Genomic DNA, 16,977 nt, shown 5'->3' on the forward strand with positions numbered 1-16,977 from the left:
TTTTCGTTTGTTGTAGAAACTGGGAACTTCATGCTTTTTCTGTGTGAAACATAGATTAGTATCATTAACTAACCTGGAATTTAAAACAATTCTCCAGTCTTCCTCCAAAACAATTACTTCAGATTACTTCTAATTGTTTTTCCCAATGAATGGGAGATGATGGAAATAGGCTTTGAATAACCCGATAGACAAAAAAAAAATGATTGACGCTGAATTTTACAACTTTGATTTTTGCTCAGTAGAATGCATAAAAAAGAAACACATGGGGCAGATGGGAAGCAAAATTAGTAGGGATAGGATGGGGGAAGGGTATTGTGAAAAATGAAGCTTCAGCGAAGTTGGATACTCTTCATAGAATATCAGGGTTGGAAGGAAACTTCAGGAGGTCATCTAATCCAACCCCCTGCTCAAAGCAGGACCAATCCCCAAGTAAATCATCCCAGCCAGGGCTCTGTCAAGCCTGACCTTAAAAACCTCTAAGGAAGGAGATTGAACCACCTCTCCAGGTAACCCATTCCAGTGCTTCACCACCCTCCTAGTGAAAAAGTTTTTCCTAACATCCAACCTTCCCCACTGCAACTTGAGACGATTACTCCTTGTTCTGTCATCTGCTACCACTGAGAACAGCCTAGATCCATCCTCTTGGAACCCCCTTTCAGGTAGTGGAAGCAGCTATCAAATCCCCCCTCATTCTTCTCTTCCGTAGACAAATAATCCCAGTCCCCTCAGCCTCTCCTCATAAGTCCTGTGTTCCAGTCCCCTAATCATTTTTGTTGCCCTCCGCTGGACTCTTTCCCATTTTTCCACATCCTTCTTGTAGTGTGGGGCCCAAAACTGGACACAGTACTCCAGATGAGGCCTCAACAATGTCAAATAGCTGCAGCGGCACAGGAGGGTAGCAAACAGAGCTGTAAACAGGGGAGTTGAGTGGGGTTCTGTTGGAAAGAGAAGGTATTTGTACTTGGTTTTGTATTTTTAGGATTTGTGTGTGTGTGTGTGTGTGTGTGTGTGTGTGTGTGTGTGTGTGTGTGTGTGTAGAGGCTTGTAGGGGCTTTGTGCTGGGAGAGAAGCTGAGCCCTGATTAGGGGGTGGGGCTTTTCTGACTAGGGGTCCTATAAAGGTAGCCAGCCAGATCAGGCAGCAGCAAAGACAGCTGCAGTGGCACAGGAGCCAGCAAACAGAGCTGTTAACAGGGGAGTTTGAGTGGGAGTTTGAAAGGGGAGTTTGTATTGTGGTGCTTGTTTGGGTTTGCTTTTGCTGGGGGGGGGTGTTCTTTTGGTGTGGCTTGTGTTTCCCAGATTAACAGGACTTAGGTGGGAAGGCGATGACAGATACGGAGGCAGCTGTGGGAATGACTCCTGTAGTGAAGACACAATGAGGTGACTGGATTGGAAGTGGTATGTACGTGATCCTGGAGGGAGACCCGGTAAGAGTTTTTTCTGCATGAAATGCCGTCTGATAGAGCTGATGGAGGAAAAGATCTGAGGTTTGGAATGCAGGTGGAAAGTCTGAGTTTAGGAAGGGGTTTGAGCAGATGATGGAGCAAAGACGTGAGGTATCTGAAGGGAAAAGCTCAGACTTACAGATGGAAGCAGGGCTGGGGAATTTTGAGAGGAGACTGGGTGAGGAAGTGGTCAGTGGAAGCATGTGACTAAAACTAGCAGAGGAAAAGACGGGCTAGTGAAGGAGAAATAGAGCTTAGGAACAGGTTTGCAGAGTTGGAAAATGAAAAAGGGGCTCAGCAGGTAGTTGCTGAAGGGTGGAAGGGCAAGGAAGAAGAGAAGAGGAGACTAGTCCTATAGGAAAAGGGGAAGAGTCAATGGAGACTACACCAAATATGAGCCCCAGGAGGATACAGGATGGGTTGAAGAGGATTATAAGGGAAAATAGGAATGGAAAGAACTTGCAGCCAAAGGAAACAGGGGAGAGACTAGAGAATAGCACTCTCACCAGGAAAAGGCAGGTCTATGTGATCGGGGACTCCTTACCCAGAAGAATGGACAGGCCTGTAACTAGAGCTGATCCAGAGAATAGAAGGGTGTGCTGTCTTCCGGTGCTAAGATATGGGATGTAGACCTGAGGTTGAAAAGGATCCTAAAGGGAGCGGGAAAGAATCCCCTAATTATCCTTCATGTGGGAACAAACGATACAGCTAGATTCTCGCTGGAAAGTATTAAGGGAGACTATGCTAGGCTGGGGAAGATGCTTAAGGAAATTGAGGCTCAGGTGATCTTTAGTGCGATCCTGCCTGTTCCTAGAGAAGGGCAACAAAGGTGTGACAAGATTGACTGTCAACAGATGGCTTAGGCAGTGGTGCTATAAGGAGGGCTTTGGGATGTATGGCCACTGGGAGGCATTCATGGGACAGAGGACAGTTCTCTCGGGATGGACTTAATCTGAGTAGGGAAGAAAATCGACTTCTAGGATCGAGGCTGGCACAACTGATAAAGAGAGCTTTAAACTAGGAATTTGGGGAGATGGATGGGAGATGTCCAGGTAATCTCTACGCCAGATTTTAGCATTGAGAGGAAGAAGACGAAGAAAGAAAGGATACAGCCGTAGGTAGGAGAATGTAATAAAGGAGCGAGGGCGGTGTGGATACTAGTCTAATAGGTTCTACTGGCTGTAGAATGACTGTGCCTAATAGGGTACAAATGTGAGCGATTTCAAACAGGTAAAATGAAGATGTTTGTACACCAATGCGAGGAGCCTAGGTAACAAAATGGAGGAACTAGAGCTACTGGTGCAGGAAGTGAAAGCAGTTATTATAGGGATAAGAGAAACATGGTGGAAATAGTAGTCATGACTGGACTACAGTATTGAAGGAAAAACACCATCCTAGCCACTATGGATGTAGAAGCCCTCTACACCAACTTCCACACGAGATGGACTACAGGCTGTCAGGAACAGTATCCCCGATAATGTCACGGCTAACCTGGTGGCTGAACTTTGTGACTTTGTCCTCACCCATAACTAGTTCACATTTGGGGACAATGTATCCTTCAAATCAGCGGCACTGCGGTGGGTGCCCGCATGGCCCCACAGTGTGCCAGCATTTTTATGGCTGACTTGGAGCAGCGCTTCCTCAGCTCTCGTCCCCTAATGCCCCTACTCTACTTGTGCTGCATTGATGTCTTCCATCATCTGGACCCATGGAGGGGAGGCCCTTGAGGATTCCACCAGGATTTCAATAGTTTCCATCCCACCATCAGCCTCAGCGTGGACCAGTCCACACGGGAGGTCCACTTCCTGGACACTACGGTGCTAATAAGCGATGGTCACATAAACACCACCCTATATCGGAAACCTACTGACGCTATTCCTACCTGCATGCCTCTAGCTTTCATCCAGATTCATACCACTTGATCCATTGTCTACAGCCAAGCTCTACGATATAACCGCATTTGCTCCAACCCCTCAGAGACAAACACCTACAAGATCTCTGTCATGGATTCCTACAGCTGCAATGCCCACCTGCTGAAGTGAGGAGGCAGATTGGTGGAGCCAGAGCATGCCCGAGGTTGCCTACTGCAGGACAGGCCTAACAGGGAGGGTAGCAGAGCACCCCTGGCCATCACCATTCGGCCCCCGGCTGGAGCCTCTCCAGCGCATCGTCAGGGATCTGCAGCCTATCCTGGGGACGGCCCATCACTCTCACAGATCTTGGGAGACAGGCCAGTCCTTGCTTGCAGACAGCCCCCCAATCTGAACAAATACTCACAGCAAACCACACACCACACACCGAATCCCTAACCCAGGAACTATCCTTGCAGAAAGCCCGTTGCCAACTCTGTCCACATATCTATTCAGGGATACCATCATGGGCCTATATCACATCAGCCACACTATCAGAGGCTCGTTCACCTGCGCATATACCAATGTGATGTATGCCATCGTGTGCCAGCAATGCCCCTTGCCATGTACATTGCCAAACTGGCAGTTTTCTACGTAAAAGAATGAATGGACACAAATCAGACTTCAAGAATTATAACATTGAAAAATCAGTTGGAGAACACTTCAATCTCTCTGGTCACTCGATCACAGACCTAAGAGTGGCTATCCTTCAACAAAAAAGCTTCAGAAATACACTCCAACGAGAGCTGCTGAATTGGAATTAATTTGCAAACTGGATACAATTAACTTAGGCTTGAATAGAGACTGGGAATGGATGAGTCATTACACAAAGTAAAACTATTTCCCCATGGTATTTCTCCCCCCCCACCCCACCCCCCACTGTTCCTCAGATATTCTTGTTAAACTGCTGGAATTAGCCTACCTTGCTTGTAACCATGAAAGGTTTTCCTCCTTCCCCCCCCTGCTGTTGGTGATGGCTTATCTTAAGTGGATCACTCTCTTACAGTGTGTATGATAAACCATTGTTTCATGTTCTCTGTGTGTGTGTATATAAATCTCTCCTCTGTTTTTTCCACCAAATGCATCCGATGAAGGGAGCTGTAGCTCACGAAGCTTATGCTCTAATAAATTTGTTAGTCCTCTAATGTGCCACAAGTACTCCTTTTCTTTTTGTGAATACAGACTAACACGGCTGCTACTATGAAACCAGGTATTGAAGGGTATGTGCTGCTTAGGAAAGACAGAAATAAAGTAAAGGTGGTGGAGTAGCATTGTATATCAATGAGTAGGTAGAATGTAAAGAAATAAGAAGCGATGCAATGGATAAGACAGAGTCCGTGTGGGCAAAAATTACATGGGGAAGATAACTAGTAAAGCCTCTCCTACAATAGTGCTTGGGGTGTGCTATAGACCTCTGGATCTAATTTGGATATGGATAGAGCCCTTTTTAATGTTTTTAGTAAAGTAAATACTAATGGAAACTGCGTTATCATGGGAGACTTAACTTCCCAGATATAGACTGGAGGACCAGTGCTAGTAATAATAATAGGGCTCAGATTTTCCTAGATGCGATAGCTGATGGATTCCTTCATCAAGTAGTTGCTGAACCAACTAGAGGGGATGCCATTTTAGATTTAATTTTGGTGAGTAGCGAGGACCTCATAGAAGAAATGGTTGTAGGGGATAATCTTGGCTCAAGTGATCATGAGCTAATTCAGTTCAAACTGAACAGAAGGATTAACAAAAATAAATCTGCAACTAGAGTTTTTGATTTCAAAAGGGCTGACTTTCAAAAATTAAGGAAATTAGTTAGGGAAGTGGATTGGACTGAAGAATTTATGGATCTAAAGGTAGAGGAGGCCTGGGATTACTTTAAATCAAAGCTGCAGAGCTATCGGAAGCCTGTTTCCCAAGAAAGGGGGAAAAATTCATGGGAAGGAGTTGTAGACCACGCTGGATGAGCAAGCATCTTAGAGAGGTGATTAAGAAGAAACAGAAAGCATACAGAGAGTGGAGATGGGAGGATCAGCAAGAAAGCTACCTTACTGAGGTCAGAACATGTAGGGATAAAGTGAGACGGGCTAAAAGTCGAGTGGAGTTGGACCTTGCAAGGGAATTAAAACCAATAGTAAAAGGTTCTATAGCCATATAACTAAGAAGAAAACTAAGAAAGAAGTGGGGCCGCTAAACACGGAGGATGGAGTGGAGGTTAAAGATAATCTAGGCATGACCCAATATCTAAACCAATACTTGCCTCAGTCTTTAATAAGGCTAAAGAGGATCTTAGGGATAATGGAGCATGACAAATGGGAATGAGGATATGGAGGTAGATATACCATATCTGAGTAGAAGCGAAACTCAAACAGCTTAATGGGACTAAATCGAGGGACCAGATAATCTCATCCAAGAATATTAAAGGAATTGGCACATGAAATTGCAAAGCCCATTAGCAAGAATTTTTAATGAATCTGTAACTCAGGAGTAGTACTGAATGATTGGAGAATTGCTAATATAGTTCCTATTTTTAATAAAGGGAAAAAAAAAGGATCAGTAAACTGCAGGCCAGTAGTTTGACATCTGTAGTTTGACATCTGCAAGGTCCTGGAAAAAATTTGAAGGAGAAATTAATTAAGGACGTTGAGTCAATGGTAAATGAGACAAAATACAACATGGTTTTACAAAAGGTAGATCGTGCCAAACCAACCTGATCTCCTTTTTTGAAAAAGTAACAGAGTTTTTAGATAAAGGAAACGCAGTGGATCTAATTTACCTAGATTTCAGTAAGGCGTTTGATACCGTGCCACATGGGGAATTATTAGTTAAATTGGAGAAGATGGGATCAATATGAACATCAAAGGTAGATAAGGAATTGGTTAACGGGGAGACTGCAACGGGTCCTACTGAAAGGCGAACTGTCAGGCTGGAGGGAGGTTACCAGTGGAGTTTCCTCAGGGATCGGTTTTGGGACCAATCTATTTAATCTTTTTATTACTGACCTTGGCACAAAATTGGGAGTGTGGCTAATAAGTTTGCAGATGATACAAGCTGGAGGTATTGCCAATTCAGAGAAGGATCGGGATATTATACAGGAGGATCTGGAAGACCTTGTAACCTGGAGTAATAGTAATAGGAGAAATTTAATAGTGAGAAGTGTAAGGTTATGCATATTAGGATTAATAACAAGAATTTTAGTTATAAATTGGGGACGCATCATTAGAAGTAACGGAAGAGGAGAAGGACCTTGGAGTATTGGTGATCATAGGATGACTCATGAGCTGCCAATGTGATATGCTGTGAACAAAGCTAAGTGCGGTTTGGGATGCATCAGGAGAGGCATTCCGTAGGGATAAGGAGGTTTTAGTACCATATACAAGGCACTGGTGAGACTCACCTAGAACACTGTGTGCAATTCTGGTCTCCCATGTTAAAAAGGATGAATTCAAACTGGAGGCAGGTACAGAGAAGGGCTACTAGGATGATCCGAGAATCTGAGGAAAACTTGTCTTTTGAAGGAGACTTAAGAGCTTGGCTTGTTAAGCCTAACTAAAAGAAGGTTGAGGGGAGATATGATTGCTCTCTATAAATATATCCGATGGATAAATACCGGAGAGGGAGAGGAATTATTTCAGCTCAGCACCAATGTGGACACAAGACCAAATGGGTTAAAGGTCACACAGGAAGTTAGACTTGAAATTAGACGAAGGTTTCTAACATCAGAGAGTGAAGTTTTGGAATAGCCTTCCAAGGGAAGCAGTGGGGGCAAAAAGATCTATCTGGTTTTAAGATTCTACTCGATAAGTTTATGGAGGAGATGGTGATGGGATAATGTGATTTTGGTAAGTAATTGATCTTTAAATATTCAGGGTAAATAGGACTAATCCCCTGAGACGGGATATTAGATGGATGGGATCTGAATTACCCAGCAAAGAATTTTCTGTAGTATGTGGCTGGTGAATCTTGCCCATATGCTCAGGGTTTAGCTGATCGCCATATTTGGGTCGGGAAGGAATTTTCCTTCATGGCAGATTGGAGAGGCCCTGGAGGTTTTTCGCCTTCCTCTGTAGCATGGGCACGGGTCACTTGAGGGAGGATTCTCTTGTACTTGAAGTCTTTAAACCACGATTTGAGGACTTCAATAGCTCAGACATAGGTGAGGTTTTTTGTAGGATGGGTGGGTGAGATTCTGTGGCCTGCGTTGTGCAGGAGGTCGGACTAGATGATCAGAATGGTCCCTTCTGACCTTAGTATCTATGAATAGAGGGAATGATCATGTCCCTCGATCTGCTGGCAATGCTCCTACTTATACAGCCCAAAATGCCATTGGTCTTCTTGGCAACAAGGGTACGCTGTTGACTCGTATCCAGCTTCTCGTTCGCTTTTCTGCAGAACTGCTGCCTAGCTGTTTGGTCCCTAGTCTGTAGCATGCATGGGATTCTTCTGTCCTCAGTGCAGGATTCTGCACTTGTCCTTGTTGAATATCATCAGATTTCTTTGGCCCAATCCTCTAATTTGCTAGTCCCTCTGTATCCTGTCCCTATCCTCCAGCATATCTACCATCCTTCAGTTTAGTGTCATCTGCAGACTTGCTGAGGGTGCAGTCCACGCCATCCTGATCATTAATGAATATTGAACAAAACCAGCCCCATTACCATCCCTTGGGGCACTCTGCTTGATACTGACTGGCAACTAGACATGGTGATCACTACCCGTTGAGCCCGATGATCTAGCCAGCTTTCTGTCCACCTTACAGTCTATTCATCCAGCCCATACTTCCTTAACTTGCTGGCAAGGACACTGTGGGAGACACTGTGGGTTTTTTTTCCACCAAATGCATCCGATGAAGTGAGCTGTAGCTCACGAAAGCTTATGCTCTAATAAATTTGTTAGTCTCTAAGGTGCCACCAGTACTCCTTTTCTTTTGCGAATACAGACTAACACGGCTGCTACTCTGAAACCTGTGGGAGACCGTATCAAAAGCTTTGCTAAAGTCAAGGAATAACATGTCTACTGCTTTCCCCTCATCCACAGAGCCAGTTTTCTCATCATAGAAGGCAATTACGTTAGTCAGGCATGACTTGCCCTTGGTGAATCCATGCTGACTATTCCTGATCACTTTCCTCTCCTCTAAGTGCTTCAGAATTGATTCCTTGAGGACCTGCTCCATGATTTTTCCAGGGACTGAGCTGAGGCTGACTGGTCTGTAGTTCCCCAATCCTCCTCCTTCCTTTTTTTAAAGATGGGCTCTACATTAGCCTTTTTCCAGTCTTCTGAGACCTCCCCGATTGCCATGAGTTTTCAAAGATAGTGGCCAATGGCTCTGCAATCACATCCATCATCTGCACTGCATCCAGTCCCATGACTTGTGCTCGTCTAGCTTTTCTAAATTGTCCTGGACCACTTCTTTTTCCACAGAGGGCTGGTCACCACCTCCCCATGCTGTGCCGCCCAGTGCAGCAGTCTGGGAGCTGACCTTGTTCATGAAGACAGAGGCAAAAAAAGCATTGAGTACATTAGCTTTTTCCACATCCTCTTTCACTAGGTTGCTTCCCTCATTCAGTAAGGGGCTGTGACGAAGCAGGACTGTTGTTAATATTTCCTCTGAATATTGTGGGGGTACCTCAGTTTCCCCTATGCAGTTCTTAAATATCTAGGTGGTGGGATAAGGGTGTATGATCGTTGCAGAGCCCTAGAGGGCAGGTGTGTGCAGGGATCTGGACACAGAGAATGGCCGACACCCTGTTTCCTGGCAACTAATGACCTGGGCCTTCCCCCCCTGCAAGGTGAGAGCTAAAGGGTTGGAGAACAAAGGAATCAGGTGACCTCCTGGCCGGGAAAGGGACAAAGCCCAGAGGAGGAGGGGCTGGAGAGAGTTTCAGTTTGGGGCTGGCTGGGGACCTGAAGTAAAGTGCATACGAGGTTGTCTGGCTCACTGCCCCCCCCCCAAAATGGACCCAGCTGAGGAGTCCTGTTTTCTGCTCCTACAAGCTCTGTTTTAGACCATGTTCCTGTCATCTAATAAACGTTCTGTTTTACTGACTGGCTGAGAGTCACGTCTGACTGTGAAGTTGGGATGCAGGACCCTCTGGCTTCCCCAGGAGCACTGCCTGAGCGGACTCGCTGTGGGAAGCGCAAGGAGGGGCAGAGGATGCTGAATGCTCTGAGGTCAGACCCAGGAAGGTGGAAGCTGTGTGAGCTGTTTGCCCTGCAGACAGTCTGCTTACAGAAAGGAGACTTCCCCAGAGTCCTGACTGGCTTCATAGGGAGCAGTTCCAGAGTATCGCCTGGGGATTCCGAGACAGGGGCCCACACTTTTCTTGTGCCAGCAGCCAAGAAAACTTAAAGAATGAAAAGTTCTTTGTAGCTTGCTTACATTTCATGATTAGACACTGCTCCTGTATTAGGATCGTTGTGGGCAGACCTTTGTGCCTGTGTGAATCCAGTTGCAGAATTGGGGACTTTAGTACCTGAAGTATTGCTGCTCTTATAGAACATATCATACTATGACAAGATAGGGCAAGTTAAATAAATATCTTTCAGCCTTACTTTGTTTGTGTGTGCAGATTAATGATGTTGCTAAAAATGTTATGCTTTGCCCTTACAGTTGGAATAATGAGGGAGACAAATTCTCAATGCTACAGGGACATATATAAGAAACGTATGCTGAGTCTTGCTTCAGTTATTTAAAGAGCTTTTTTGGGATGTTACTGAATTAATAAAGTAAAACTTGTAGAAGCTATTAAAGTGTACATAATGTCTAAGGGCACATTGACCCATTAGATCTTTATGCAGCCTTGAAAAATGTTATGAAAATTAACATGCTCTTGCACAAAATTGACTTGCAATACAATTGCAATACCATGATGATCGTTGGGGGGGGCGGGGAAATTATTACTGACTTTAGTCACCCATCAGAAAAAGGGTTTTGTCCTGGGAAAATGGGGTGAAATTTTCATGGTTGCCTTTCAAAAAGAAAAGGAGTACTTGTGGCACCTTAGAGACTAACAAATTTATTAGAGCATAAGCTTTCGTGAGCTACAGCTCATGCATCGGATGAAGTGAGCTGTAGCTCACGAAAGCTTATGCTCTAATAAATTTGTTAGTCTCTAAGGTGCCACAAGTACTCCTTTTCTTTTTGAGAATACAGACTAACACGGCTGCTACTCTGAAACCCATGGTTGCCTTTGTACAGTTAAATTGACTATTTTATTACGTTTTCCTTGATGTGGAAGAGTGTAAAGCATGAGCTGTATGACTTGTTAAAATATGTATAATAGCTTTGCGAGCACAGCACTCTTACTGTTAACACAACAATGCCCGTAACTCAATATTTTTAATATAATGTTTTTAGTAGGCCTTTTTCTTCTAGACAGAGAACCACACAGGCTAACATTTTAACAACCTAATGGCTCAATCCTGATCTCAATATCAGGCATTCTTGCTGCTGCATATTTTAGACATACAGCTACTGCACTTCATCTGTTCCTGCATCTGCTTATCTGAAATTGGAATTGAGTCCAAGTATCAACCCTCAAGGTTAGGAGTATTACGTGGTAATGGTAGAGTGACTTTTACATAGATAAGAAAAATCAGATTTCAGCTGAAAAGCAGCCATATTGAACAGTATGAAAGTCATTTTATTTGTTTTCTTTCCTGCCTCCTATGTCTGGCATTTTGTATTTTGGTTGATTACTTCGTCATACTGCCAATTTCTTTTAAAAAGAAAACACATGATTAAGTCAGGTGTAACTTTGAAGATTTCATATTAACAACTACTCCTTTCTAATACATCACTACCAGAAATCCCAAGAACTATTCCATACACTATTCTAGTTTTGTGTTGATGTTGCATGTATATCTCCCAACTAAAAGTTACCTCTGTACATAAAAGTACACATTTTCTGAGGAAAGAAGATGGTGGGTTTTCATGGTTAAATGTGTCCCCTTTTCAGGTTCCTCAGCATCACCCCCATCATCCGTTATCTCCTAGCAATGCAGCAGCTAGCAGACTGGCTGGACAAGGGAGTGATTTAATTATTCCCACAGGTATTCACAACACTGACTGGATAATACCTTTGTTAGTTCCACTAACACCTTTGTTACACTAACTTCTACTGTCTGTAATAATTTTACTACTATTTTTTTTAAACTAGGTGGATATGTAATCCTGCTTTTTGGTGGTTCTGTCACTTCAGGGCTTCTGCAGTTTGCAAAGTAACCTGTGCTTTTCATTCTGAACAACTTTTCCTGCTCCAAAGCATCAAGTATAATCTGTACAGCTCTTTACTTTTTATCAACAATAAATAAAAACAAATGACATTTAAAAAGTACTCTAGGTCTAATTGTTAGAACTAAAGCAGGCAACTTTTTTCCTCTCTGCCAGTCAAAACAAGGACATGTTCTAATACTCCAAGTATGAGATTGGAGTTCATAACACCCAAACTGGACTTTGTCCCGACTGACTCTGTGGCTTTGGTTAAGTTACTTAACCTCTTTGTGTCTGTTTCCCCCTCTTTAAAATGGGGAGAATACTATACTACCTCAGAGGGATGCTGAGGATAATTACTTGGTATAAAAATTATGATTTTAAGGTGTAAATCACATGTTGGTGCTCAGTGCTATAAAGGAATGTCTGGAGAGATATGCAGAAGTATACAGTTTTTACAAACCCTTGTTTACAAATAACCTGGCAAGGTTAGGGTTATATACAGAGTGTTCTGTATTATACGAGATGTGGCAAGTTCAGGGATAGTTTTTCTCTCTTTTTCTCTCTCCAGTTTAAATGGGCCTTCTGAATAATTGTACCTTCATATGCCAATCGGTCTTCTGCTAATAATTCAGTTTTTCAGCTTGGAATGCTACTGGAAAGCCTAATGACTAAACTTTCTCCTTATATAACTTGCTTTTTTTTTCTACCTAAAGAGGGACAGGGGCCACTGTCAAGTATCCTTTTTTTAAATAGCTTAGGTTTTTAACTCTGCCATGTGTATAATACCTGCTTAGGAACTTGAAGAAGAACATTTCCATACTGACTCTGTCTTGCATTTGATGACAGGCATTTTATTTTGCTGTTCTCTTTAGAAGTGAAGACAGCAAGGCTCTGTATATGCTACTGTAGTACACTAACATAGCATGAGGAGCCACATGGAGTGTATGTAACTCTGGGAATTCATCCATGTACTAGCAAACTACCTTGCTCTTCATGAATTTTTTTTTTTCATTTATACAATACTAAAGAGCCCTTGGCATAACTTGGGTGGTCAGTGCATATGTGGCAATGTAGAGTGCTGCCAATGAAATGGCAGCAACATTTTTTTAATTTGATATTGGGAGTCAGCTTTTCAGTTCAAAATCAAAACGTGCAATTTGAATAACATTCCGTACTAACTGGTACCTGCAAAAAATGGGGATTGATTATAATATACTGATGGTGACCCTTTTTGTTTCTCCTCCTGCTATACTTTCTTACTGCTAATTTTGAATGAGGACTAATGAGTTCCACTATCTTTGTGAATGAGGACCGAATAAAACTATGAAGTACACTAACCTTTTTACATTTACAGGAGAGTTATGATTCTCCTGTTTGGCCTCAACATGTTTAATTAAAATTAACAGCAGCATGATCTAGAAAAAATGTGAATGTTTTACTCTTATGTAACAAATATTGTTGACAATTCTGTACATCTTAAGTTGGCTGTACTTGGGGGCAGCAATTTGATTGTACTTCGTATACTTCTGTAATTTACTAACAATGACTTGTGTGTACAAGATTTTTAGGTTGGCTAATTCCAACAGAATGTTGGACTGTTAAAGATTGCCTAAATGCTGTTTTAAAAACACTTTAAATAACTAAACAAATATCTGAATTACTTGTTGAAGGTAGTAAAAATTCTATACAGAAACACCCATGTAACTTTCATACTTCCTTACTCAATTTAGTGTTTGCCTAAATTATTCACTTACACAAATATTCTGGATTGATTTTAAAATCAGTATAGATATGCTTCCCTTTATTGTATGCACTTGTAGGCCCAATTTTTTTCAAAAAGCAGTTTTGTGCTAGTCTTTCATGTCCATTTACCTAGCACAGATCACATAAAATCTAGTTAGATTCATAATTTTCTTTTCCATGCACAAGTGCTGTTCTGTGACTCTTTGGATTTGCAGTTATATGCTTGACTTTAAAAAAAAAAAAAAAAAACGGGCCCGAAAGATTTTCTGTCTTACTTGTTCAGGTGGTATAAGAATGCAGCAGAAAAGTGGGCCAGTTCTTCTAGCAGATGAAGTAAAGAATCCAGCAATGGAAAAATTGGAGCTTGTGAGAAAATGGAGCCTAAACACTTACAAGGTTTGCAAGTTTACACGTGTAAATTTGTATTGCTGTTTCCAGTCTATTGTGAATGTAAATTAAAATTTCTAAACGTATCATATTGCAGCATACAACGTAGCTAAAAATCTGTCATTGTTCTGGAGAAACATATTATGAACTGATGTAGATATGACTTGGTAAACTAGGCCTCTTACTGACTTGTTGTTTTCCCTCAGTTTTTTTAATCTAGGTTAGAATTCCAAAATCTTCTGTCAGAACCTACATATGTGCAAGATTATGTATAGATCTCTTAATTTTTATGATGCAATGATGGTTTTTAAATCTTATTTACATGACAAAATAGCGAGTCAATAATATTTTTCCCACAAACAAACTTACTTGAGCTAAAACAAGTTTAGTGAACTTCAAAACGAATGTGTGAATCTTAAGTTTTATATGATTTGTCACTGGGTAGCATTAGCCACAATAAAAATGTGAAATACTGTTGTTTTTATCACAGATTATCTAAACATCTTTTAATTCATTGTCATTAATTTTCTGACCTTTTATCCCTGCTGGATTTTTTTTTCAGTTTTTGGATTTGAGGTTACATCCTGGTATCAAGGTGATTTCTTTGAGATTTTTTGCTCTGGTATTTTTTTCATATTTCCATGGCATTTCTTTGTGTTCAAATGCACCCAGTAACCTGAACTTGATGGAATAGTGCAGAAACAACTGCATACGTAATAAAATGGTGGGGATAAAGCTTGCTTATTTTGATAGTGACAACTGCAAACTGCTCCCCCATCCTCCCATTTTTCAGGTCCTTGATATAAGGATATACTTGTGCACTTGTGACAGTAAACACACCACAGCCAAGAGCTCTAAATTTAGCCCAATTCAGAGCAGCAGCTCCTTACTCTCCCTGAAACTTGGCTGACTGAGAGCTGGAGAGAAGGAATTGGGATTATATGTATATTGGTCCATGTCAGGCTCTTCACCACTCCTGCAGCCTGTGGAGAGGAGAATGCCCACAAATCTAAGAACTCATCAAAGATACCAAGACACCACCCTCCCATCATTTGACTACCGGGGTCTCTAGTTGAGCTGGACAGGAAACTGTTTTCCTGTCCTGCAAAACTTCTTGAGATTTCAAAAATTTCCCTATTTTGCACTGGGATGAAACTAAAATCCTTTGATGTCTTTCACAACTCCCCCCCCCCCAACCTGATTCTAACCACTGGACTCTCCAGTCTCTCAGGATGTGGGTGATGCAGGTTCAAATCCATGCTCTGAATCAGTCTTAACAAGGACTTGAACCTCAATGTCTGATGTCTCTGGTGAGAGTCCTTCATACCAGGCTATTGGCTATTTTGCGGTAGTGGGCGTGCTCTTATTTCAACGAGAAATTCCATCCTGGACCTCAAAAACCAGTATTGTCAAAATTTTCATTGGGAAGGTAAGTTTCCACAAAATTTTTTGGTTTCAGCTGATAGGGAATTTTGATTAAATGGTTTCTCCCATCAAAAAATGCCAATCAGTTCTAATCGCTTGTGCTCTGAGATCTGTATACTGACTTCCTCTTTGATAGGAGTGAAAACAAATGAGGAAATTTTTCAGTAGCAAATGTGATGCTAATTGTAACTAGTTCAAAAGATTTGTTCAGGACAGATGCTTGCATCTTTTTTTTTTTTCTTGCTCAGTTCCCTTGGTTCAGGAATTTCCGATTTCATTTAATTTAAATTGCAAAGGTCTGTCCAGCTGCTATTTCTTCCTACCATGTTTCCTTTGAGAGGGAACTAATATTTTGTCTCCCCTTGTGAAGTCCTTGGAAGCTCTCTGTACCCTCCAGTCAGATAGCCTGCTGACCCTTGGGATTTGAACTGGTACTCCACAAACTTTTATAGAAGGTTCTTTGATCTTGCTCTCTGTTCCACCTCTTACTAAAAGACTCCTTCTGGTGTCTGCAACTTTGGCCAAGATGATAGACTGAGTGCTCGTTCACTTAAATCAGTCTTCTAAAAAGAAAAGGTGGCTGAGGCACATGCAAAACCTTGGCAAAATTTCAGATATTCATTTGAAACATTATTTCTCTGCCAAGCTCTTTCCAAAGCCACATAGCCAACTCAGAGAGGTCAGGCTGCATGTTTAACGTACAAAAACAGAGAACAAAGCAAAACCAAAACCCATATTCATTATTGCTCAGTGTGACAGCACTAATCTTTTTGGAACATGGAGTAGGATGCGTTTTTGCCTTAAAATCCAAAGGTTAAACATTATTGCCTAAAGCTGCCAGATGAGTTAGTTTGTGAATCCACGTCATGTATGATGTCTCTGAAGTACCTATCCTAGAACATTTTTGGGCTTTTTCCACCAAAAGAATGGGATAATTCAGGGCATACTTGCATAACATGCCCTCATTTGAAGTCTGTCTGGCATCTATAGTGGTTGGTGGTTACATTTATGAACCCCTGTATTTCTGTTCTGCACCAGTAACGGTTTATTAATTTGGGAGGATAGTGCTTTGCTGTGTGCGGTTAGTGTGTTTCCTTGGTCCACTTCACAGAGGTCACTGCTGGCTAATTTCTTGCACTGTTGGTCTGTGAGGGCACGTATGTGAAGGAGACAAGGTCACTTACCTTGTGTAACTGCTGATCTGTGAATGTATGGAATCTACATAGCCACACCAAAATCTGCAGCCCCTAGTTGGATGCCCAAATACTTTCAGGCTTCTGGTGATGGAGAAATTGGTGACAGTTACTGCAGAGGGCAGGGTACTATTTATACCCTAGGCCCAAGGCAGGCATATTTTCAACTAACACTGCACAGAATTGTTCTGTGGCTGCCTGTCTAGGTATGCAATTCCCACAATGTGGCTCTGAACACATTTGTAAAACAGGAGTTACATCATCTAATAACCCCCTTTAATGTCAAATGAATTAGCAAACCCTTACTGTTACACACCTTGATGGAATTTATATCCTCTAACAGAGATCTAATAGATTTCAGGCTCTGACCTCTTCTTTCTCCAGGCTATTCTACCTAATTACCATTTACAAATAATTCTTGCTTTGAAATGAATTATTGTGTAATCTGAATATAAATTCTTAAATCAGTCTTCTCAAATCGGACTACTACAGTCTGTGAGCCTTTCTCCCACTTTCCATCAGGATTTAGCCTGAAATTGCGAAGCCTGTAGGCCATCTCTATCTAATGATACTTCCTTCAGAATTTTTCCATTTACCACTGTTGGGCTCTTCGAGCTTCACAGTCCCTTGGGACTTCAGTGTCCATGTTGATTATTCTTACTACTGTTG

At 42.0% G+C, this 16,977-nt stretch overlaps 1 protein-coding gene across 1 annotated transcript in view; it reads left to right on the forward strand.

The window, feature by feature from the left end:
* Positions 1-16,977, forward strand: part of ARFIP1 (ADP ribosylation factor interacting protein 1) — an 83,595-nt gene that overhangs the window by 34,065 nt on the left and 32,553 nt on the right. Inside the window, 3 exon segments of the mRNA XM_043513146.1 lie at positions 11,304-11,337; positions 11,339-11,397; positions 13,587-13,699. Of these exon segments, the coding sequence (XP_043369081.1) occupies positions 11,304-11,337; positions 11,339-11,397; positions 13,587-13,699 (206 nt within the window).

Source organism: Dermochelys coriacea, chromosome 4 (assembly GCF_009764565.3).
Source record: "Dermochelys coriacea isolate rDerCor1 chromosome 4, rDerCor1.pri.v4, whole genome shotgun sequence".
Taxonomy (NCBI): domain Eukaryota; kingdom Metazoa; phylum Chordata; order Testudines; family Dermochelyidae; genus Dermochelys; species Dermochelys coriacea.